This window comes from Dama dama, chromosome 14 (genome assembly GCF_033118175.1).
Source record: "Dama dama isolate Ldn47 chromosome 14, ASM3311817v1, whole genome shotgun sequence".
In the NCBI taxonomy this organism is placed as follows: Eukaryota; Metazoa; Chordata; class Mammalia; order Artiodactyla; family Cervidae; genus Dama; species Dama dama.
Window position 1 is genome coordinate 43,650,084 of NC_083694.1, and position 25,398 is coordinate 43,675,481.

Sequence of the window (25,398 nt, forward strand, 5' to 3'; positions counted from 1 at the left end):
GGAGATCTGTCCAGCTGGGTGTGACAGAGGAGATGGGCAGGAAAGTGGCAGGTATCTGTTAAGAGTGTGATGATGGGGCTTCCCTGGTGATCCAGTGGTGAAGAATCCATCTGCCAATGTGGGGATGCAGGTTCGATCCCTCGTCTGGGAAGATTCCACATGCCTTGAAGCAACTAAACCAGTGAGTCACAACTACTGAGCCCACGAGCCTCGACTACTGAAGCCCGTGCACCCTAGAGCCCGTGCTCCACAACAAGAGAAGCCACCGCAACGAGAAGCCCCCATGCCACAACTACACAAAGCTGGACCACAGCAATGAAGACCTAGCACAGCCACACACACAAAAAAATTAATTGACTAATTAAAAAAAGGGAAAGTGATGATGTACTATGAATGCTAGAATTTAAGCTGGAAGAGGGAGGGAGGGGCTCTGAGCAAAGGCACCCGTGGTAACCAGAGATCAGCCGTAATCCCGTGGTACAATGGGCAGCTGTGGGTAAAGAGCAGCATGTGGCCACAGTTCCAAAGTAAACTGAGGGTCCGCAGCTGGTCAGAGACCAAGATGTGCAGAAGAGTATGGACCACACAAGCTCAGTGCCTTGCCTCCAGGAAGAGGTCAGCTTTGAGACGGGGCCTCCAGAAGGCAAGCTCCACAGGGCAGGGATCTGTCTTGATCACCCCCATTTTCCCCAGAGCCTAGTGTTCGATAAACACTGTTGAGTATGAATGTCATTAAAACCTAATGAAGTAAAGGAAGGACAGAAAAGGACTGCAGCTCCCCTGCATGCAGGACACACTCTCCCCCCGAGGCCCTGTGTCGTGGCCTGACCACAGCTGGTCCCCAAGGGAGGAAAGGCGGACCTTCCATACCAACTTCAGAAACAGGGGCGCCCGCTCGTGGGGTGACAGAGCATCTGACATGGTGGGCAGAGGGCTGTGCTACAGTCACTGACAAGGGTTCTGTCCACTGACGCAGGGCAGGCAACAGTCATCAGATAATTCTGCTGCTTATTTCAAAATAACCACATTATTTCTTTCTTTAGATATCTCCATCTCTGCAAACCACTTCCTGGTCTGACTCTGGGTTCTTTGTTCAGGTGACCCACACTCAACGCCTTCCTGAGAGAGACGTCTCTGCACCTCAGTGCTACATCAGGGCTCCCATTCTGCACATCTACTCTTGAATTCATGCCACAGCTTTCTCTCATTCGCAGCAAAATTCCCGGGAGGATCCTTAACACCTGCCATCCCCAAGTCCTTGCTGCATTTGCTTGCAACCCACATTCCACTGGCATCATTTGCCAGGGTGACTTAGAGCTTTCTGGTGCCCAAACCCAGGGGTCACAGCTCCATTCCCCACCTCACTGAACCTCACAGTCACCTCCTGACTATGTCCTCTGAGGTAGAGAGAACAGTGTCACCCCTCCCCAAAAGAGTCACATTCAAATCACCAGCTCCTGTAAATACAGAAAAATTAAGCTGCCAATCAGCTGACCTTAAAATAGGGAAGGGACTCTGGACTGTCAGGGTAGACCCCATGGAACCACAAGAGTCCTAACAACTAGAAGAGGAAGGCAAGAGGGGTTGGAGACGGGGAAAGAGATGTGATGACACGAGTAGGGTCACAGAGTCTGCAGTGATGGCTCCGTATGGGAGACAGGGGCCACAAGCCAAGGCATGTGAGCAGCCTCTGTAGATGGAACAGGCCAGGAAGTCTCCCCTGGAGCTCCCAGAAAGGAACGAAGCCTGCCCACACCTTGATTTCAGCCCAGGGGGACCCCTGTCAGACGTGTGACCTGCAGAACTCAATGATAAATCTGTGCTGTTTTAAGCCACTAAATTTGTGGTGATTTGTTACAGTAGCAAACCGAAAACTGATGCAGTCCTCCTTGAGGCCCACCTTACCCGGTTCACCACTGCTCCCTGGCTCTCCACTCCTCCTGGCTGGCTCCTCCTGCTCCACCCAGGGCTTATCTCACCCCTTCTCCATCCATCTTTCACCCCCGAGTGATCTCACCCCGTCTAACAGCTCTCCAATTTATGTCTCCAGACAAGACCTCGCTCAGACTTCTAGACAGTGGCCTACTCGGCACAGCCACCGCACTGTCTGAGAAACATCCCAAATCGATACAGCCCAAGAGAACTCCTGACACCCCTCCTTCAGCCTCCTTGGTCTCAATTATGAGCACCAACATCAATGCAGCAGCTGAGGCTGCAAATGAGGAATCCTTCGTGACGCCTGCTCCACCCCCATATCCAATCCCAAGAGTCCTGACACCTCCACCTCCAAAAGTCACCCCACTTTTCTCCTCTTCACTGCTTCCATCGTCTCTCACCAAGATTGCCAATCACTGCAACAGCCTCGGACTGGTCTCCCTGTCAGTCACAGAGCAGCCAGAGGACAGCTCTGCAAATAAAAAACCCACTTTAGACCTATCACTTCCTGAAAGTCCACCCTCCAGTGACTTCAGGTTACTCGAAAAATCCCAAGTGCTGGTGCCAACAAAGGACCTCAAGATCTAGCCCCTGCCTATCCCAATTTTCCCAGGTCCACTCTGTTCCAGCCATGTTGTTGTCTATTTTGTTTCTCAAACCAAATGCGTTCCTGCCTCGGGGCACTTGCACTTGCTATTCCTTCTGCCTAAAATATTCCCCCATATCCTCAAGCAGTTGTCCTTCATCATTCAGATCTCAGCTCAAATGCTCTAAAGAAGGCTAACCAACCCACTTCAAGTGCTCACAGTTGAGTATTTTGTTCTATTTTCCCCTGACAACTCTCTGAAATTCTTACATACTTATTACATGCTCAGGTATTGTCTTCCCTTCTAAACTATAAGCTTCATGACAACAGGAAACTTGTCTGTCTGGAAACCTCAGCATCCTCAACCAGTGCCTGGCACGTATTGGCCCTCAGAAACCTTGCTGAACTCATGAGGACATAAAACACAATGGAATACTAACACAAAATCAACAAATGTGATGCTGTGAATCACTGTCCAAAAGGTCTAAGATGCACATAACATGTTAGGAGAAAAGCCAGACTACAAAACCACCTGTACAGTAAACCCCCTGTGAGTTAACAAACAATAAAATATATGGCCACATCAGTAAGTAACATGTCTTCAGAGACATATATCAGAGAGTCGACAGTTTCTTTCAATGGCTGGCTTTGGGATGACCTGGCCTTCTTTCTTCCCCTGCTGAACTATGTGACGCGGAGGGTGGGGGGAGGAGTCCTCCCTCCTCCAGACTTCTTGGTTCCACAGGAAGAGCTCCTCCATGGAGCACAGTCCTGCTTCCAGCCTCACTCCCACTCACACTGCACAAGGAGCAGTTTATCTGACACTGGGTGCCTCAATCCCGCCTCCTACGACTCAGGGAACAGCCTTCAGGGGCAGCTCCCATAGATCTGTTTGGCAACACCAATGACTATCACTAAGCAGGATGTCCAACTCAGGGACAACGTGTTAGCAGCACACTTGAGTAGAGACCTAAACAGTATCTGCTGTTGGGCTCTTCATGTACTCATTCATTCAAGAAACAGTCACTGAACACCTGATATCATGCCCCTAAGATAACTCTAAGCTCCCAAGATCCATCCGTGAACAGAACGGATGAAGACTGCTGTCAACCAGGACCTGACAGCCTAGCAGGGGCAGTCGGACAATACACAATAAAAAGAAGTAAATTATACGCTATATTAGATGACAATAAATGCTAACTTCAGAACACTTATGTCTTACTATCCTCATTTATGAAATAAAAAATATATAATCACCACAAAGCAGGTTCTCTGAATTGCTTGAGAAATGGATTGTTAAAAATTACTGGAAAATGCTTAAATATATAAAGTTTTGATTGATAATAATTAAATCATCTAACAAAAATGATTCTTAAATAAAACAAGTGTTAGGAAGTCTAAATTTTGCTCAACAGCACAAAAATAAAATAAAATTTTAACATGCACATTAACAACTGTCCTCTGATGCTGGGAAAGGGGAGCCTGTCACCACACAGTTTAAAGACATGTCAGGAAAAATGGGAAATGACTACACTCTGACCTCGATTTTATAGATCCTGCTTAATTTCCAGCTATTTTAGTGTATCCTTTCTCAGAAATGGGAAGCAGATGGCATTTTTCCCTTTCAATTCATTCTAAACTATTTAAAAGGCACATGTATTTCAGTGTTTTCCCCCCTCCTCTTTCAGGAAAAGCAGCCTTTCCTAAATAAGAACCCTGGGTCCAATGGGAAAGCATCCCTCCTGGCAGGTGCTCTGACAGACTCCAGTCTCCTACACAGAGCACTAAAAGGGTGTGACCTCACAACACTGACTTGACCTTCTGTGTCGACTTCCCCGCCACCACAGGGATACTCCCTGACCTCTTTAAAAAAAAACTATCTCGGCATGAGCTACACACAGAAATGTGGTCTCTCTTTGGGGGCTTGGCTTCTTGAAAAACTCCTGTAGCTAATGAGCGATTATGCAAGATTGATATACAAAGTCCATCACTTTCCTATACATCAGAAATGAACAAGCAAAATTTGAAATTTAAAACACAGTATTATTTACCTTAGCGTACCCCTACCCCCCAAAAAAGGAAATTAAGTATAAATCTAACAAAATATTTACAAGAGCTGTAGGAAGAAAATTCCAAATCTCTGATGAATTAAATAAAAAACTAAATAAATGGAAAAGCAGTCCACGTTCACAGATGGGAAAACTCACTATTATCAAGATGTCAGTTCTTCTCAACTTGATCTCTAAGTTCAACACAATCCTAATCAAAATCCCAGCAACAGACTAATTATAACGTTTACAAGGAGAGACAAGAGACCTAGAGCAACCAACTTAATACTGAATGAGAACAACAAAATCAGAGGACCGACACTATCTGACCTCAAAACTTACCACAAAGCTACATAATCAAGAAAGTGTCGGGCTTCCCTGGTGGCTCAGTGATAAAGAATCCACCTGCCAATGCAGAAGACCCACGTTCAATCCCCGGTCCAGGAGGATCCCATATTCTGCAGAACAACTAAGCCCATGTGCCACAACTACTGAGCCTGTGCCCTAGAGCCGGGGAGCTGCAACTACTGAGCCCAAGTGCTGCCACTACCGGGGCCTGCACGGCCTAGAGCCCATGCTCCACAACAGAAGCCACCTCAGCGAGAAGCCCCTGCACTGCAACCAAGAGTAGCCCCTTCCTGTCGCAACTAGACAAAGTCCACTCAAAGCGATGAAGACCCAGCACAGTCATAAATAAATAAAATTATTCAGGCGGCAAAGAAAAAAACATGGTACTGTCCAAAGAATGGACAAATAGATCAATGAAACAGAACTGAATTGAAAGCCCAGACACAGATCCAAATAAACATCAGCAATTGATCTTTGACAAAGGAGCAAAGGCAACACAGTGGAGTAGAGTCTTTTCGACACTTTCAGATAGTGCTGGAACTGGGCCACCAGGTACCCAAAAAAGGATTCAGATACAGGCCTTACATCCTTCACAAAAACCCAACTCAAAATGAATCACAGACCTCAGCATAAAATGCAAAACTATAAAACTCCTATTAGATAACACAAGAGAAGAACCAGAAGATCTTGAGTATAGCATTACAATGCCAAAGCATTATCCATGGAAGAAATAATTGATAAGCCGGACTTAACTAAAAAGCTCTGTCCTGTGAAAGACAGTATCGAGAGAATGAAAAGACAAGCCAGAAACTGGGAGAAAATCCTTGCAAGAAACACCTCTGATAAAGGACCATTAGCCAAGGTAAAAAACCACTGTTAAAACTCAACAAGAGACATACAGATGGCAAGACTGTATATGAAAAGATACTCCACATAACATGTCACCTAGGAAACGCAGATTAAGACAACAATGAGCTACCACTGTGCATCTATGAGAATGGTCAAAATCCAGAACACAAACAACACCAAATGTTGGTGAGGATTCAGAGCAAAAAGAACTTTCTTTCACTGCTGGTGGGGACACAAAACAGTGCAGCCACATTGGAAGACAGTTTGACAGCTTCTTACAAAACTAAACATGGTCTTACCATACAATCCAGCAATTGCACTCCTTGGTATTTGCCCAAAGGAGTTGAAAACTTACGTCTATGCAAAATCCTGCACATGAATGTTTACATCAGCTTTATTCAAAACTGCCAAAAAGGAGAAGGAAATGGCAACCCACTCCAGTATTCTTGCCTGGAAAAATCCATGGACAGGGGAGTCTGGCGGGCTGAAGTCCATGACTGAGCATGTGTGCACGACGGTGGAGGGAGATGGGTTGGTAGCAATAAATTGGTAGAACTAAAAAAAAAAAACTGCCAAAAACTGGAAGTAGCCAAAATGTCCTTCAGGAGGTGAATGGGTAAATGATCAGCAGTGCAGCTGGACAAAGGAGTATTACTTAGCACTAAAAAGAAATGAGCTGCCAAGCCATAAAAAGACACAGAGGAACCTTAAGTGCCTATTACCAAGTGAAAGAAGCCAATCTGAAAAAGCTACATGTTTTATGACTCCAACTACTACATGACACTCTGGAAAAGGCAAAACTGCGGAGATAATAAAGAGATGAGCAGCTGCTGGGGGCAGGGAGGTAAAAGGGCAGGACACAGACGACCGGCAGGGTGGCAAAACTAACCTCTATGAAACTACCAGGACGGATGCACGTCACAAGTGTCTGTCCAAACCCCCAGAAAGTGCAACACCAACAGTGAACCACAACATCAACTATGAGCTCTGGGTGATACTGATGTGTCCACGGAGATTCACTGCTTATAAAAAGGCATCCCTCTAGTAGGACTAATGATGAAGCTGAAGCTCCAGCATTCTGGTCACCTGATGTGAACAGCCGACTCCCTGGAAAAGTCCCTGATGCTGGGAAAGACTGAGGGCAGGAGAAGAAGGCATCAGAGGATGAGATGGATGGACGGCATCACCAATGTAATGGACATGAACTTGGGGAAATTTTGGGAGATGGTGAGGGACAGGGAGGCCTGGAGTGCTGCAGTCCAAGGGGTCAAAGAGAGTCGGACACGACTGGGGGACTATACAACAAGAACCACCAGTAGGGGATGCTGACAGTAGGAGAGGCTGAATGGGAGGGGGCAGGGCACCTATGGGAATTCTCCACACCTTCCACTCAATTTTGCTGTGAACCTTAAACAGCTCTAAAACTTAAATCATAATAAAAAGTAAATAGCAAAATCTAGGTGTGGCCTCCCAGGTGGCACTAAAGTTGGTAAGGAACTCGTTTGCCAATGCAGGAGACCTAAGAGATGCAGGTTCGATCCTGGGAAGATTCCCCTGGAGGAGGGTATGGCAACCCTCTCCAATACTCTTGCCTGGAGAATCCCACGGACAGAGAAGCCTGGCGGGCTACAGTCCACGGGGTTGCAAAGAGTTGGACACGACTGAAGCGACTTAGCAGGCATACACACACCTGGAGCCCCGCCCCTCAGACACCTGCTCCCACTGACTCAGGCTCAGGCGGCTTCCCAGCCTGGGTCAAGCTACTTTTCAGCTTTCTGGTTTCCTGGACATGGGAAACCTTTTTATCCCCAGAAACTCCACTGGAATCCCAGTAAAACGAATTCAGTGCTAAATGAAGCTGCCTTGGAATTGCACCCTGGTGGTACTTCGGCTGCCCTACTGAGGCACACATACCTGCTCCACTTTGTTCAATTCCCAGGGCTGGAGCTCCTCCCACTTTCCCCACTTCTCCCTAAATGGAAACTGCAAGGTCTTTAACTGTTACATTTATTTCAGCTCTGCACCCTTCACCAGACCAGAGAACACAGGCAGCCACTGAGAAAGCTTCAGGAAACCCACACAGCCTGGCCATAGAATTCTCCCTAACAGAAAACACTCTCCCAGACACATAGTTATCTTTCATAACACTCACTCCAGCCCATCTGTGCTTTCTCATCCATCTAGAAAGGAGTTTCTTTTTGCATCTTTTCCTTTTCTTCCCCAGGCTTTTAAAAGCATTAAAACTCAGGGTTTCCCTGGTGGCTCAGTGGTAAAGAACCCACCTGCTAATGCAGGAGACACGGGTTCGATCCCTGAACTGGGAAGACCCACATGCCGCAGAGCAACTAAGCCCGGGCGTCACAGCTACTGAGCTCTAGAGCACGAGAGCTGCAACCACCAATGCCCACATACCTCGAGCCCGTGCAACAAGAGAAGCTGCCACCACCAGGAGCCCGCACACCAATCCTAGAGAGGAGCCCCGCTTGCTGCAACTAGAGAAACACCTGCGCGGCAACGAACACTCAGCCCAGCCAAAAATAAAAATAAACAAAAGCCTTAAAACCAGAAAACAGGTTATTTTTTAGGAATGTCTTTTCAAATTTCCAACAGAATTTCATAATCAAATAATAACTCATCATTAGGAACATTTGATAGGTAATATTAAAAGGACTGGAAGGTGGGAGACAGGTAGGGAGGTAAGTTAAGTAGATGCTGTCAGCTTTAGGGTTCCACTGCTTTCAGCTCTCCAGGCCAAACAGAGATGGACAGGGAATGGGATAGAGACAATCCTTCATGCTTCCTCTTTCCAAAGAAAAGGTCACAAAAACTGGAGTATGAACAGAGGCCGCCTGCCCAGGTGGGGGCCAGCTCCACCAAGGCCAGAGGGACAGAAAACCCCCAACCTGCTGGGTGATGAAAATGTGGAATTGATGGAGGTGCACCACGTGTGTACACACTACAGACCACTGAATGGTACACTTTAACATACAAATAAATGAAAGGATGATTAAGAATTAAAACAATAAGCAAACTCCCAAGCTGGCAACAGGGCTCGAGCCTCCAGAACTGGAGAATTGGGCTTCAGACAAATCTTTAAAGCTCTCAAAGCACAACCTCGCACCACCACCAAAGACACAAAAGAGGCCTAGAAGGTATCTTACCTAAAGCGCAGCTGCATGGTGGCAGAGCCAAGACTATAACCTGTTTCCAACTGGCCAGTTCTGTATCCTTTCCAAGACATCGGTGATCCTTGCATTCAGTAAGGAATTTTTCATCTCAAACATTAACTCATAATCTGAAAAAGTAAAACCTACAGCAAATATATTCTAGCACACAAACTCATTGCTCAAGTCTGTGATTTGTAATTACAATTGCAGGGGTACCCAGTAGTGTCATTTAAGTTGTTCTTGGACTAATGAGGAAAACCAGAAGTGAACGTAAGACTAAATGATATATTTGTGCCAAGGCCTAACGACAGGCTTAGAGAAACGCTTGCTGAGCAAAAAAACAGTTTATGAATAGTTCGGTGCAGGAGGGGCAGGATAACTGCAGGGCACACAGTAGTGCCATGTGCCAAATTCAAAAGAATCTGCCTGTGCTTGGATGGGACAGGGGTTAGGAGAGAATGGATACATGTGTATGTTTGGTGGAGTCCCTTTGCTGTTCAACTAAAACTACCACAACACTGTTAAATCGGCTATATCCCAATACAAAGTAAAAATTTCAAAATAAAAATCAATTAAAAAAAAAAAAGAACCTGCCTGAGAACAGTCAGGACTATATTCACATTGCAAGAAACAATATAGATTTGGCAAAAACATCATCCACTGCATTTAACTAATGCTGTTAATATAAATTTTATTAGTTTGTGGTTTCTTTTTATGTAATGTAAATACTATTTGAGTTTTATATTCACAGAAGAACTCTAAGAATTAAAAAAATTATGCTGAGTTTTTTGTGTTTTTCCGCATTTCATTCATTCAACAAATATTTACTGAACACAGAGTATGGGCCAAATATTCTTTTGTGTGACATTCTGAAATAATATAATAAAAATAGTTTAGGTCAAACTGCATTGGGTCTACAGAAATTTTCTCCCTTTAAAGAAAAACTTCTTTAACATCTTAGATTTTATAAACATTACTGGACTCTCTGCAGGTAAGATGTGCTTCTTTTACTGCTCCTCGAGGCCAAACCCATCTGTATTGCTCTCTTCACCTGTCTCCCCTCATGGATGTGGGGGGATGCCCTGCCCCCAGCATTTCAATGTCTTCCCTCCCCTTTGCTACCACCTCTGCTACCGCAACACCAGAGACTGACACAGACTATCTGATGAATAGGCCTGTGTTCACATGGATCTCAGTAGCTATCCATTTACTTCACACCACTAAGTTAAACAGAGGAATTATGCTTAACTCAACTGCTACAAAATGATCACATTTAATTTAAAATTTGCTACCACACACTGTACTCAAAAATCAAAGGCTGTCACTCTGAAAATATGGCTCTCTGTATGTACTGCGGGTCATACACGCATTTTCCTCCGTGTGTGTGTGTGTGTGTGTGTGTGTATGCGTGTGTGTGTGTGTATGCGCGTGTGTGTGTGTGTGTATGCGTGTGTGTGTGTGTGTGTGTGTGTGTGTGTGTGTGTATGTATGCGCATGCTCGGTCACGTGCAACTCTTTGCAACCCTATGGACTGTAGCCCACCAGACTCCTCTGTCAACTTAACCACAAAAGCCCTGCTTGGCCTCAAAGAATGATCTGGGACCAGTCAAACGCTTAACACTGCCAAAATCTCTCACTCACCTTTATAATCAAAAATGCTTTTCAGTTTAGTTTAAATGTGGGAAATATAAAAGAGTCTTAAATGGTCTCCAAAAAATATGTGTCCATGTTTCAAAAAGGTAATATGTAAGTACACTAGTACCTGATGCAAAGAGCCGACTCACTGGAAAAGAACCTGATGCTGGGAAAGATTGAGGGCAAGAGGAGAAGGGGGTGGCAGAGGATGAGATGGTTAGATGGCATCACTGACTCAATGGACATGAATTTGAGCAAATTCTTGGAGCTAGTGAAGGACAGGGAAGCCTGGCATGCTGCAGTCCATGGGGTCACAAATACTTAGTGACTGAACAACAAGTACACAAGTAAGACCAATAACTGCAAAAGCTGCAGCCCTCAATCTACAATTTTGTAAGTTATAGAGACAAAAATTTAAAATACAAAAATACTCAAGAATATATACCTTTACAAAAAAATGATTTAAAAAAAATTTAAAGGTGGGTTCTTGTTAAAATAATTGAAATGAAATACAATTTAATAATTTTCATAGTCATAAAGTCCATTTTTCTTACCTGAATATAAAAAGTTGGGGGGGGGCCGGTATTCAGGATTTAAAAGGCTAATTCTCTCCCTAGAAAAGGCATTATACCCGAGGGTTTTTTCTTCTTCAGCTTCTCTGTATGTGGTATGATTCTATCAGTCTGTATGTGTACTGCTCCCTACACAGACATTTTTACCATTAAAAAAATGCATTTAATATGAAAATCTCTGAAGCTACCACCACAAACCTTTGCAGCACTTTCTTTAAGATCAATACAAACTGGAATTCTTTTTTGTTTGCTTACTCCGGAGAAACTTTGTGTTAGAGGAAAAACAAACGAAAGAGCATTAATAGTTCAAAAATAGCAGCACACAAAAATGATCTGAACATACTGAAGGAGAACATTTTCATTATAAAAGGTTCATGGTGCTGCATTAACTTCACTTTGGAAGAACGCCACTGGAAACGCAGATCCCACAAGGAGGGAATGCAGTAGTTATAGCTTAAGTCAAACAGCTAATTAATGACTAAACAAAAGAAATTTCAGTCTGGACAACATATATGGAGTACTAATATGTGTAATTATGAAGTAGTCGTTTGAGCAATCAGAAAGTTGCATTAGCATAATTATTTCTGGCTCTGGGCCTTAAAAATATCAATATTAACTTAAAATGCAGAAATCTCGTAATAGTTCACCTAATTATGTGAATACCAAAGTGATCATGAAATAAGAGTTGGTTCTCTAACAAATGTGCTCTGTGTTGAATAAACTTTTTCCTGCCCAGGAAAAAAAAATCAAGCCTATCAACCTGCCAGTTACACACAGGTACAGAATTTCTGTTTTTAATGTACTTTCTTCCTGACCTAGAGCCCACACATTAATATTCATTACTAAGAGTCAAAACTCCTTCTCTAACACAATCTACTACTTTTTCAAAAAAATTCTCAGACAAAAATACATTAAGTTTATGTATAATACTAGAAAATGAAAAATGAAGCAAATGAATAAAACAAAATGATAAGAAGTCACTAAACAGGGCAAGACCTTGGGGAAGTCATATCTGAAACTGTTCTTGGAACAGAAATGAAGAAAGTATGGGCTCCAAGATCAAGGGATGGGCTTGGACTCCCAAGGCCACCATTTTCAGGTGCTTTATTTAACAACTCTGTGGTTCAAGTCTCCTCACATATATACCATGTAAGAATACTCACAAAACCTACCTCACAGGACTAGGTCAAGGAGTAAACGTGAAGATTTACGGAAAGAACTCAACAGTGCCTAGCATGCAGCAGACGTTCAATAAATGGTAGCTGCCGTAATTATCATCATCATTATCATCTCCTGGGAAAAGAGTGTTTATGGCTGAGAAAGCATAAGCTAAAATTGACTTGTTTTTAGATACAACATTTATTTTGCAATTGCAAACAATATTCAAGAAGGGCAGGAGAGTTCACCTATCCCAATGAGTTAGAAAAGGTTAAAAGTGCTGAAGCAGGCCCTACAATCTCTTTTATTGCTAAGAGTCTTCCTTGCCAGTGACTTTCAGCTTTACCAAATTTGCATGTGAATCCACAATACTAATTTTACATTAACTCTTTTAAACCCAAAACTAAATTACACAATTGATCTGCCAAGTACCCTAATGTGGTTAAGGGTTATGGGTCTTTGATTAAAACCCTGAAAGACACACCACAGAATGAATGTTCCTGTGAATTAATCAACAACGTAGAAGAAATGAAGCTCAGAAAGAGACAGGCCCTGTCATGTGTGCTACCTTGACGAAGTTCTTTCACCCTTTTTACCAACAGTCCCTCATCTGTAAAAGGCAACATGCTGTGTGTGAACAGGCACAATCTTCCTCTCCCTCTCTCAAGAGATGTACACACACCGGTCATAAGGTGGGTTTTCTCCAGTAACCAACCACAAGTGTGACCACACAGGTATGACGAAGGGCGCGTCTCAAAAGTACAGAGGAGTCAGATTCTACCCGGGAATTCAACTGTGCAGACCCAGCAGAGAGAGAACAACATGGGTGACAGAGAAAGACGACAGCTGACATCTCATCCAAGCAACCCTGGCTGCCAGTCTCCTTGACAAGCAGATGCTGTTCAGAGAGTGAGATGGAAAACACGCGTCGGCTGTGCTCACAACTGTGCTCGTGCAACATGCCCCTCTCTGCGCGAGCGCCTGGTCCTGGCAAGTGGAAGCGACAAGAACGTCACGTGTGCACAACACAGCTCCTAAATACCAGCCGACTCCCTCACGCGTCCTCCACTGAGACACGGTCGTCCCTTCCAACCGCAGAGGGACTCCACGCCCCTGGGCCACTGGAGAGATTCCACAGGTCCTTAAGGCTGCCTGACCGTGAACCCACCTTACCCAGGAATCTGTCCCCTTCAGGGCTGAGTGGTGGGTGACATTAAGGACAGTAGGCTGAAGGACAAACGAATTGTTTTGTTTCTATTACCCCAGCCAGTAAAAAAAGAAAAAAGGCAGGTAACCATCACCACATAACACCCTACAGAATTAACAACTGCTGTCACTCTAAGACACCTCTATTTTTCCGGAAGCCAAAACTCAACAGAAAACAAAGCCAAAGTCCTCTACCCTTTGAATTCAGTTATCTCGTAGGATTTTTCGTCAGGGTTGAGCTGATAGATCACTGAAGGCACCTCGGATCACAGGGGAAGAGGGCGGTGCCTTGGCCCCCACCAGCGAGGCCCACCCCCCCATCCCCCCAACCCCATGTTTTCAGCAGCAGTGACCACTCCTGCAAACAGCCCACAGCTCTCAGATCCCAGTCTCACACTGCACGGGTCAGAGGGGAACACGCTTCAGTCACACTGGGACCGAAACCATGGTCTCTGAGGAGCTACGTGAGCTGAGGTTCTAGAAGAAAATGCAGAGCAACTTCTGATCTGCGTTTTAATCTGGTCCTCTCTAAAAATTCCTTATTGGGTATTTTATAATGTATCTAAAATAATCGTAAGGTGGAACAAATCAATAATTTAGAGGTAAACAAATATATGAAAGTTGAAGGCTGTGTTCAAAAGCTCCAAAAATGTTTTGAAACCACTGATCTAAATAATCTACCAACTAAATTTCTGACACTGTTACCTCCAGCTTTATAACTCTTAAGATCACTAATTTTAATTCACTAAGCAATTACTGGTTTCAACTATAAGTTCAAGTCAAAGTTAAAATAAATTGCCAATTACATTAAAAATGTAATATTGAAAAAATTATATGCTTTGTTACATTTATAAATAAACCGAAACGGATGTATAATAACATAGCATCAAATCCTCTTTCAGGGATTACTATGGAACATACTGAGTTTTTTAATATTTCATGACCTAGTTTTGACTTAGTGAACGGCTCCCAAATTGTATTATTTTGCTGACAGAGTAACAATCTATGATTAATTTCCAGCACATTTACTTTGTTTTCATGTCTAAAATGTCTGAAACAATTAATAGATGACTGAGTAAAACAACAAGCCTCTAAGCCAGCTGTTAGTGAAAGGTATCTCGTCTAAGGGGGGAAATACAGTTTATGCAAATAATCAATACATACATACCTTTAAAGTAGTTTAAAATCAGTTGAGACAAAACTATGAGGTTCTAGTGAATATTTAAATATATAAACTAGGATAAGTGAAGAGACTTTCACATAACCTCTTGTAACAAAACAAAAGCATTCTAGATCAGGAATTTGAGCAGAACAATTTTTTAAAAATAAAGGTAAATAGGCAACACTATCTTCTCCTTGTATTTTAATAAAACAGAGCACCCAAAACAGGGTAGGGTTTTGTATTTATAACTTGGAAGTAAATGCTGAACCAGCAATATGAACTGATTTAGACCAACTTTGCAAAACCAATGACCCCAGCCATGTGAACTAAAGAAACAGAATTCCCAGCCTGATGGACACAGACTCAAGTCTCATCACCACGTGAAACGGGTATCACCCTAAACTGAAACAGATTTCAAAATAAAAAAGATGACCAAAAACTCCACCTTTAATATTAAAACTTCCAGATTAAGATTTACAAAAAAAAAAAAAAAACCCATCATCCAAGAAGATAAGACTCTGACTCACTCTACTTCATCAACCTTCTAACTGGATATCAAATAAACAACCTACTATACAGCCTTCATTATTCATACAAATGCCTTTCGCTAACGTAAACCAGTTAATTCTCCATGCAAACTTTCTTCATCAGAGCGGACCAGAGCCATTTTGTTAATAAGAAGTCTGCCCTTCTCAGTTCTACAAGAAACTTCACATTGTCAAGACACTGCATGGTCTACGGAACACTGGGGCTGTTCCTCTATTCATAAGAACTAAGCTTTAATTGAGATGCAGATAAGAGTCAACCACCAAATGCAAGACACCATAATGCAGGAAAACACAAAGACAGAAACTCATGCCATCTTAGTAAGTCAGCGTGCACATTTGAGATTTTTCAATGCAGGCCAGGCAGATCAGAGGTTGTTCAAAACAACATGTTGGTCTCTGTCAAATCCAGATTCAGTATTCTTCTCATTCACAATTTCCTAGTTAAGTATTTTGAATTTAAAGCTAACATATAGTAGTACTGCGCAAGATGACCTAGCAAGTTTGCCCTTAAAAAAATTAATACCCCTAGAAATAGAAATTTATCTACCTCATTAGTGTTCCATCGGTGCCTCTCTTTGGGTAAACTTGAACATTTCGGCAGACATTCAAGCAGCTTTTTCGGTAAAAAGATTTTTACATGACTACTATTGCTGTTCCCATGATCATCTATAAAGAAGAAAACAGTAAATTCAGAGAAGATAATAGAGAAAAGCTCCTTTTAAGTACACTGGCAAGGTCAGAAACAGCAGCTCAGTTTAGTCACTGGGAGACCAGGAGCATCACCCCTTAGTTAACAGAACTCACTGACACACTTCTCAGGTAGCTGGCAGCAGGACTGGTCAAGAGGCTCTACAGTAGGATGGAGTTCTTGGCTCCATGGCAAGCAAGTGAACAGGGAATAGCCCAACAGCTGCCCAGAACCTGAGCATTGCTTTTAAAGGTGCTTTCACGAGGTTTCCATGAAGTACATCAAAATCACAAAATGACTTAACCTCACAAAACCTGGAAATCTTCTGTTAACCAGGTGGAAAAAGTTGTTACATTTTTTTAGGAAAGAGGACTTAAAATATAACTACTTACTTTCTTGATAAACTAATACTACTACTTCATCTTCTATAATACAAATGAGACTTCTCCTTTCCAAAGAAAAGTACAAATCTGATAAATCTAAGGAATTTCAACCTGCAGGTAGTAATACAGAGGCTGGACTTTCTAGCCTAAATTCTAAAAGCATATTCTAATTAATTTGAGTTATATATATATACACATATCTATATAATTAATACATTTCATCAAAACCTAAGTCTTCTAAATTAATGAGGGACAAGTTCAAGACTCTCAGACTAGATGGTATGTCTGACTACCTTTCCTTTATGTGTTATTTCATTCACTTATTTCTCTGAGTATCATTTCTTGTTTTATTCCTGTAACAAAGTCCCTTTGCCTGGCTGCAAATTTCTTGCCAGGTTTGACACATTTGGGTCAAAGTTTCAAATTACCCACTCTAATTTTTTTTTTAATGCCAAATGGAAGCTCAAATATCTAAAGGGTACAAGGCATAACTGGGTACTAAGGAGCAACACATTAAAATACTGAAGACTGACTTAGCTCCAGAAAGTCACGGTTGACATAACTCACTCTGATATTATGTGAAAAAGGGCTCCCAGTCAGGAGCCCAGGATTCTGGCCCAGTTCTGCTGCTTTCTAATTGTGTGACCTTGGGTAAGTTACTTAATATTTTCCGTTTTCCCAAATCAAGGAAAATGAGATAATCTCTAATTCTCCTCTAGGCACAGATCCCTACAGAATTTACTGTCACGTTCAGTAACTTTAAATGCCTTAGAGTTAAACAACCTTATATAGGCACAGAGGTTTATCAGTTGAGAATACTGAAAGTGAAATACAGTAAGTAATATGTTTTTCCAATCATTTACTACAATTTTGTTTAGCACAGACTACTTTTTGAACATGTGAAAAACATAAAAGAATAAAAAATAATTTTACAGTCCTAATAAAATCTTCTCCAAACATTTTTCATCTGATTAACACATTCCTTCTCAAGGAAAAGATCTTAACAGGAAAATATTGGGCATAGTCATAAAGTCTAAAAAAATTTACTGCATCATATGGAGATATTTTATAGGAAAGGAACTTAAGAGTTTTAGCATACTAAATCTTTTTCGGTCCATGAACTACACAACCAACTGAATTATAATGCATATCCTCTATTTCTAAAAGCAGTATAAAAAATTTGAAAAACTTAAAAACTGACTGCTTTGGAGAATCCAAAATTTTAATTTAACAGCAAAATAAAATTAAAACTTAAAAAAAAAATCTTGCTATGAAACTAAAAAAGAAAGTGTTTAAAAGTTCATAGAAAGTTCTGTATGAATTACGCACTATAAAACCTTTGCAATTTTATGTGCTTATGCATGCTCCCTGCACTTCATCCTCCCAAGGGAGGTGCCATGGGCCATAAAACTTGAAAGCACAGAATTCCAAATCACATGAGCCTTCACCTCCCTTCTCTCTTCCCCTAAAGTGGTTTTACTCTGCTTTTTAAAAATCTCCCATGATGTGTACAATGCTGAAAATAGAGGTGATATTCTAACACCTATACTCAATTCTGATATTTACCAATTACAGGGTAACCTTTTATGAAAACGGCTCTATGCTACTGTAGGCTTACTTTGAATTGTATATGACGAGCCATAGCTCTGAAAAAACTGTTCAAGTATAATTCTGACAATGAACAGAACATTAAACCCAAGCTTCTAGTTCTATGTTTGTGATCATAACCTCATGTTAATTATCTGTCCTTTTAGTCTCCTTGAAGAACCCCACTGTCCTGGGGCACAGAAAGCATGTGAGTGAGTGTGAGAGTGAGTGAGAGTGAGAGAGAGAGAGAGAGAGTGTGTGTGTGTGTGTGTATGTGTGTAGACAGAGACAGAGGAAGCACTCTTTTCAACAGCACACCTAACTGCTAGAGAAAAGGCTTCCATCTTCTACTCTGATACAAAGTCAGGCAGTGGTGAATGGGCCCACAGGCTTTTAAAGAGGAAAAGGAGAGTGGCTGGGTAAGCACTGTCTCAGTCGAGATTCTAAATTTAGCACTTTATGGAGCTGTGCAGCCATGGGTTCAAAAGGAAGAGAAGTATAACAGGCCAATGGGTTCCCCTTAATCAGTTTTTAAACTGTGCTATTTCCAGAATTTCAGGTTCACACTAAATATAAATTAGATGTCTTTAAGAAACATAACGATGGGTATATTTTCCCACAGTGCATTATGAAGATGGCAACTTTAATACTAGGAAAAGAATATCAACAACTCCAACAGCCAAAACGTTAAAACTCATGTTTTCAGTTTCTCTAGTTAAAGTGGGATAAAGAGTAACTCTGCTTTCACATCAGAAAAGAACTGCTCACATGGCTATATTGTGTTTTTTAATTAAATGTTGCTTTTTAATGTTTTTGGAGTAACTATAATTGATATAATAATTAGACAAAACATGTACCAGATATTAAATTCTTGTCTCAGTTCAAGGATTCCAACAGACCTTGAGTTAACACTGAAAATAAGCTATACAGTGGTTTCAACTGCATCTCAGTATTTAAACCCAAAGAGTAAAACTCTGACACTGCAAAATGGAAGTGTCAACCAAATACAGTAGAACATTTCATTATCATTATCTTGCAAAATCTGCGTGTATGATATATGACTTTACAAAATCATTTTCTAACCTACTTCACAATAAAAATAACCAGTGAAGCTCCTGAAATTGACAGATGATTTGTTTGGCTGACAGCTATAATTCTAGAGAATGAACCACTCTTTCCAGTCAACCTTCAAATATTTTCCATATAATAATTTTACAGGCATAGTATAACTCAACTGGAACTTTCTAAAATGTTCAAGAAAATTCATTCACTTAATTAGGCAAAACTTATTTTCATGGTTTATTTCTAAATTTGAGATTTCACATTACCAAATCCTTCATTTAAATACAAAGAAATGTATTTGACCTTTTCCTTGGAACACATTGTTGACGGCTGCAAGGTAAGTCGTAACTGTATTAACTCTAACCTGGAAATGATGCATCCATTTTATTTCGATTCATAATTAATAAAAATTAAATAATTTTGGTTTTTTGAATAATTATAAACTGTTATTCAATCAAGTTGATGATGATTAACCTCTCAACCTCTAGAACAAACTGTTCAAAATAAGTTGGTCTAACGGTGTATCAAATTGCTAAATCTTACTGGAAATATATTTGATCAACAACTTGGAGTGGTAAAATTAAATGGAAGCTCTACAATTTTCTGTTTAGCTCTAATTATTATGTGCTTAGATTTAATTAGTAGGATAGGAACTGATTCAGGAAAACATAAGCGCGTATTGTTAAATTCAAGTCAGCCCAGAGCTCACAGCAGCAAACACTGCCATTACTGACCTAAGACCTGCAAATCACTATTCATCCAAAGTAAATATTAATTAAGCACCAACTATGTGCCAAGCATGGGTATGATTTCCTCTTATTCCTTCCAGAGAAATTCTCCAAAATGAATTAAAACCAGTTGTCATTATCCAAAGGATGTTTTAAAGGCTAAAAAAAAAAATTTTTTTAACAGAAATATGTAACTCATTTTGCTATTTCACAACCCCTTTCCTCTTCTTAGAGTGGGTGTGATCATCCGATTTTACCCTTTCCATTTGCAGGAGGCCCAGACACCCTCTCCCTGCCAATCACACTACCAAACCTCTGACCCGGGTTCAGGTCAGCTCAGACTCAGGTTTAATAAACTCCTCTAACTGAATTTACATTTTCAACCTAAAAACATGTAGGCGGGGGCAGATAAAGTGGGGGAGGTCCAGTAGCCTTGAGACCAACTGCCATCAATTTGGGTTTGGGGCATCCTCTCCTGCTTCATTCCATTCAATTTCCATTTGAGCCGCACGTAATCAAGTACATTTATTTCCTACTGTTTATGAGGGAGCAGACATTTGTGAGACTCTATATCAGGCATCCAGAAAGGATTTTACATTAGACTCTCTCGATGAATCCTCGCAATAACCCACCTGGGCATAATTACCCCCATTTTACAGATGAAGAACCTGAGGTTCAGATTAATTTGCCCAAGATCTACAGCTAGTAAGTGGCTCACATGGGATTCAGACATGACCTCTGGTTTTTCTACAATACCACAGGCTCCAACTCTATGGAATTTGACACTAGAATTCCCAAATTGTGGTATTTTAAGATAGCTAGCATTTGCAGAATGCTCTGAGTTTCCCACGTGATTAAACTCTCTTCCTTTTTTAATCCTCACAGAAACTTTACAAGGGGAGTTTTGTTTTGCTACCCTCAGAAGGATTAAGTAACTCATCGAAGATCACACAGCAAGTTTAAGGCAGAACCCAGGTCTTCTCACTGCTGACCCCAGGCCTTCCTGCACTACAGTGATGGGGCCACTCTCGCTGCCACGCCCACCCCTTCCTGTAAGTCAAAAGCTTGCGAATCCTACCTTCTAGAGGTGGCACGGTGTTGAGAACACAGTAGGTGCTAGTTCCGCAGAATACACTTTGGGAAACGCTCTAAGGAAACAGAAAATAAAATGTAAAACTAATCTTTGAAAAAGATAAACACTGGCTCTTCTGTGATATTCCTGCCAAGTATGCAAAACCTGAATCTAATCATGAGGAAATATCGGACAAATCCAAATTGAGGAGCATTCCACATAATGACTGTCCTGGAAACTAAGAGTGGCAAGGTCATGAAAGTCAAAGAGGACTGAGAACCCTTCTGGATTCAAGGAGGCTGGGGAGACAATAAAGTGCAACCTAGGGTCCCACCGGGCCTCTCTCTACCAGGTCAGCACTGGGTCAACCAGCACCACCGGCAGAGCTCAGAGGATTCGACGGTACCGACGCCTGGATGTTCATTCCTGATTTAGATTCCTGTATTGTGGTGATGGAAGAGAATGTTCTTGCTTGTAGGAAACACATAATAAAAGATCTGATGCTGACAGAACATACCAGCAGCTTACTCTCACACAGTTCAAGAGGGAAAAGGTGTCCTTTGCGCACTGTATCTGTGATTTTTCTGTCAGCTTAAGAGTGTTTCAAAATATAAAATACACGTATGTGGAAAATGACACATACTGGTGAACCTACATTACCTGCATAGTCTTTTAAGAGAGAGCAAACATATGTGCTATAAGTAAGGAAATTGTTACGAAGAACCAATGCCATTTCATTCTGCAGCTCAGTCAACATTCAACAACATTATTACCACTTCCCAATAGTAAGGCCCAAACCCAACCCATTCGAAAGGATGGATCTATGCATGCCCACCAGCAGCACGGCGGGGGGATGAGTCAGGAAGAAGCTAGAGGACCAGGTCTCTGCCCTCAGGCTGCCGCAGGTAGATAAAATTAAAGCTTTCAAATAAAAACCTACCCCATAGTAACTTAAAAAAAGGGGTGGGGGATTTCTTTCAGTCTTGCCAGCCAATTATTTGGGGTCCTTTTTTGTTCACTTGCAGTATTAAATAAATTTCTAGACTATTCCTCCAGCACTATAAACTACAGATTTATATACCTAGAAAACCAAAGCTAGTTCAACAATCACCCTCAACATTTTATGTTCAAAATAGAAAAAGCTCAATTCTCTCACTTACTAGCTGTCCCTAGGAAAGTAATTTAACCTCTATGTTACTTCATCAAAAAAAAGAGTACAGAAGATAACTCTATCCCCCAAGTGAGGGTTGCTGGAAGAAATGGATGGGGTAATGCATATGGTAGTGCTTTAGATTCAAGAGTACCACTCAAATATAAAATGCCATTGTTACTATGGTTCATAAGTATAATCCACAAAAATGCAAGCATTTTCTGAGAATAAACTCATAACTGCCTGGATTTTTTGTGCCACGATGAGGGTTGAAATCTGACTAAACTTACGTCTGTGAATTTCCAATTTTCCTCCCCATCGACGGTGAGCAAGTGCTTCACCACAGAACAAGTCTTTCTCCACACTGTAACCCCTAGCTATCAGGATAACCATCAGTTCCCAATTACTTATTTCTTGTTTCTGGAAAATTCTTGTTCCAGGACTTTTACTGTCTTCCTTCTGCCTGATTTAATCAATAGTGATAACTACTGATCAGCAATCTAGGCCTGAGGATTGCTGTCCCTATGAACCATGGACTAACTTCAGAATTCACGTTCCTTTGAAAAATTCAACATTAGTCTCTCCCCTGACCCCCCAGTGTGGAATTCTAGGCTTCCGGCAACATCCGTGGGCGTCACCAGCAGCAGCCTTCTCATCACAGTAACGCAACCTCTCATCTTAATGTGGTTTCCAAATGGAAACTGGAAATTTTACCATGCTAAAAAAAATGTTTTACATTCAAGGCTTAACGTTTTCTGGCTTTCTATTATCAAGGGGAAAAAAAAGACAGCTCAGGTTTACCACCAATCATGACATCTCACAAAAGTTTTCAAAACCACTAATGGACAGAGAAACACATTAATGAATAGCTTCATAAGAAGAACTTTTACACCTGACTTCAGAGTCTGATGACAGGTAAATATGTGGTAAGATATACTGAATAACAAATTGAAAGAAATGAACACTAAAAACAACAAACAGCATATGGAACAGAAATATCAAGAGCAACCAACCATGATTTCTCAACAGTGCTACCACAACAAACGAAGTCTTAATAGTTAATTTGACCAGGAAAGAAACTTACTCAATCTGAGAGTGAAACTGAATGTCATCCTAACCTCAGAAACACAATGTTCTCAAAGCAAACAAGGCAAAACAAGCTAACTCACATAAGCAATGGCTGCCTTGCAGTAAGCACCCAAGGGCCAGATCTGAGCTAGGTCCTGTCACGAGACCCCTGAGGTCTATTTCTACACCTAGCTCTGGAAGGGAGGGAGGAGGGTCTGTGGGTCTGTAGATCTGAGCCCAGGACCACCACCCCCCCGACGGGCCTGGGGGAGACAGTCAAGCTCTCCGTGCACAGGACAAAGCGGGTGGGAAAACAACGCCAGCCCTGGGTTCCCATCTCCATGCTGCCCTGGTGCTGCCCCCGCAGGCTGGCTCTGAAGTCTGACTCAGTCATGCACACACCCCTGCCCCCTGTTCCTCGGGAGCCTCTCCCACCCCAACCTCTGACACAGGTGAGCGGCCAGACTGGTGCCACCTGAACAAGCTGTGCTTCTCTCCAGATGCACCCCTCTTTATCTCCTTCCAGGAGCCCCACACCTACTAAGGGAGCACCTCACACGCACCAGACACCGTCCTGGGAGCTGGGACCCAGCAGTGAACAAGAGGAATCAAGATCTGTCCCATGGAGTATCTGCGAGTGGGAGAGGCAGGTGGAGAGTGGGATAAGCACTGTGAAGGAATAAAATGGGGTGATGCACCACGACGAGGAACCGGGTACGGGACGCAATACGAAGAGGAACCGGGTAAGGGATGCACCACGACGAGGAACCGGGTAGGGGAAGCGCCACAATGAAGAGCCGTGTAAGGGACGCACCACGACAAGGAACCAGGTAGGGAAAGCTCTGCTCTGAAAGCATATCCACCTGTGGGTCGAGGGAACTACCCGATTAGAGCATCAGGGAACCCTGAGTTGCACACTTACTAGACTGAGTGGCTCTCAGCATGGCTGCAATTCAGTCATGGAGAAAGATTTTTAAAGTTCTGGTGCCCAGGCTGCCATTCTGACCATGTAATGCACAGGGATGGAACCCAGGCAGCAGTAATTTTTAAAGGTTTCCAAGTGATCCCAAGATGTATCCAGGGATGGGAACCACTAAGATCAACAGCTATGTGAGTTTTCTCCAGAGAGAAGTGGGAGGGTGACCTTGAGCAGGGCATCTCCACTGCAATGCACATGTGGGTCATCTGAGGATCTCTCAGGTTCTGACTCACAGGTCTGAGTGTGCCTGAGACTGTGCCTCTAGGAAGGCTCCATGACTCATGGCCACACCTGGGCTATCAGGAACTAGATGATCGGAAAGATCAGGAAATAATCTAATAAAGATCCTTCCAGTCCCAACACTTCAGATGGCACAATCCCATGAATTCTTAATGGCCTGCAAAAGGACTCTCGTCTGTGGACACAAACTCTAATACAAAACTGTATCAGGAAAGCCATGCACCAGAAGCAAAGCAAACTACAGGGATGGTCACTCAGTTAAGGGTCCAGAGTCTGCCAGGAGCACCCAAGAGAGGACAGAGGAGCTCCTGAAAACACACTCCCTGCCTTCAAAAAGTACATTTAACTGGAGACAATGGTAAAAAGAAAAAAAGTAATGAAATAATACATGATTTATTAAAGGCTGAAGTGAATCGATAACTGTGGAAAACCAGTAACTATCTGTGTTTCCAGCACAAACTCTTCAGGGGCATGGAATATGCTTTATCATTTTTGTCTCCCTTCAGAGAACCTAGGTCAGTGTGTTACACATAGCTACATTTATTTTATATATTTACATATATATATACACACACACTATATATGGTTCTGGATGATGGAATAAATGAAACAAAATGCTATATAACAAGAAATGATAAGTGGCTTTTGGACAGAGAAGCGGCATGATGAAAACTCTATTTACAGTTCTTTGAAATAGTAAGCACTGGCAATGTTTAAGACTCTACAGAGTCCCTTTAAAGCCAACTGAGGACCCACAGAAAGGCCACACTGAATGCAATAAACCAGTTGTATCAATTAAAAGTGACACGTCAAGAAGATTTTTGCCATGGAGTTTTAAAACTGATTCTTGAAATTCACCGATCATTACATATGACGTGACATATAAATAATCAAAATGAAGGCAGAGTCCAAAATTCTCAGCACCTTTACTAGACTCACCAGTTTTGCCTAGCATTGTTAGGCAGGCTAACTCTTAGAATGAACTTTATCATGGCTCAAATACCATAAATATTTACTTCTTGCTCGTGTAGAGTCCACAACAGTAGGTCAGAAGGCAGCTCTCCCCCCAGCCATGGCTCTGGCCCCAGATCTCCTTCCATCCTAGGCACGAGCCTTCCTAGTTCACTGGGCTCTTCTGCAGCAGCCAGCAGAGAGGAAAAGGCACGGAAATCCTGCGGAGGGAGGGCCCTGGGGCCAGGCCTGGAAGTGGCTCGCTTCTTGGCTCTC

General features: G+C 42.2%; 1 protein-coding gene across 4 annotated transcripts in view; it reads right to left on the minus strand.

The window, feature by feature from the left end:
- Positions 1 to 25,398, minus strand: part of CAMTA1 (calmodulin binding transcription activator 1) — a 965,206-nt gene that overhangs the window by 916,020 nt on the left and 23,788 nt on the right. Inside the window, exons 1-3 of one of the 4 annotated variants that reach the window (XR_009695818.1) lie at positions 23,516 to 23,583; positions 20,741 to 20,810; positions 15,762 to 15,880 (exon numbers count right to left, since the gene is read on the minus strand). Coding sequence is in view for 1 of the 4 variants with exons in the window: in XM_061160492.1 (XP_061016475.1) it covers positions 15,762 to 15,880; positions 20,741 to 20,810; positions 25,188 to 25,271 (273 nt within the window). In the remaining 3 variants the exon portion in view is untranslated. Of the gene's footprint in view, positions 1 to 15,761; positions 15,881 to 20,740; positions 20,811 to 23,515; positions 23,584 to 25,187; positions 25,317 to 25,398 lie in introns of those variants that run through there. The other 3 variants (XR_009695816.1, XM_061160492.1, XR_009695817.1) reach the window with 3 other exon arrangements.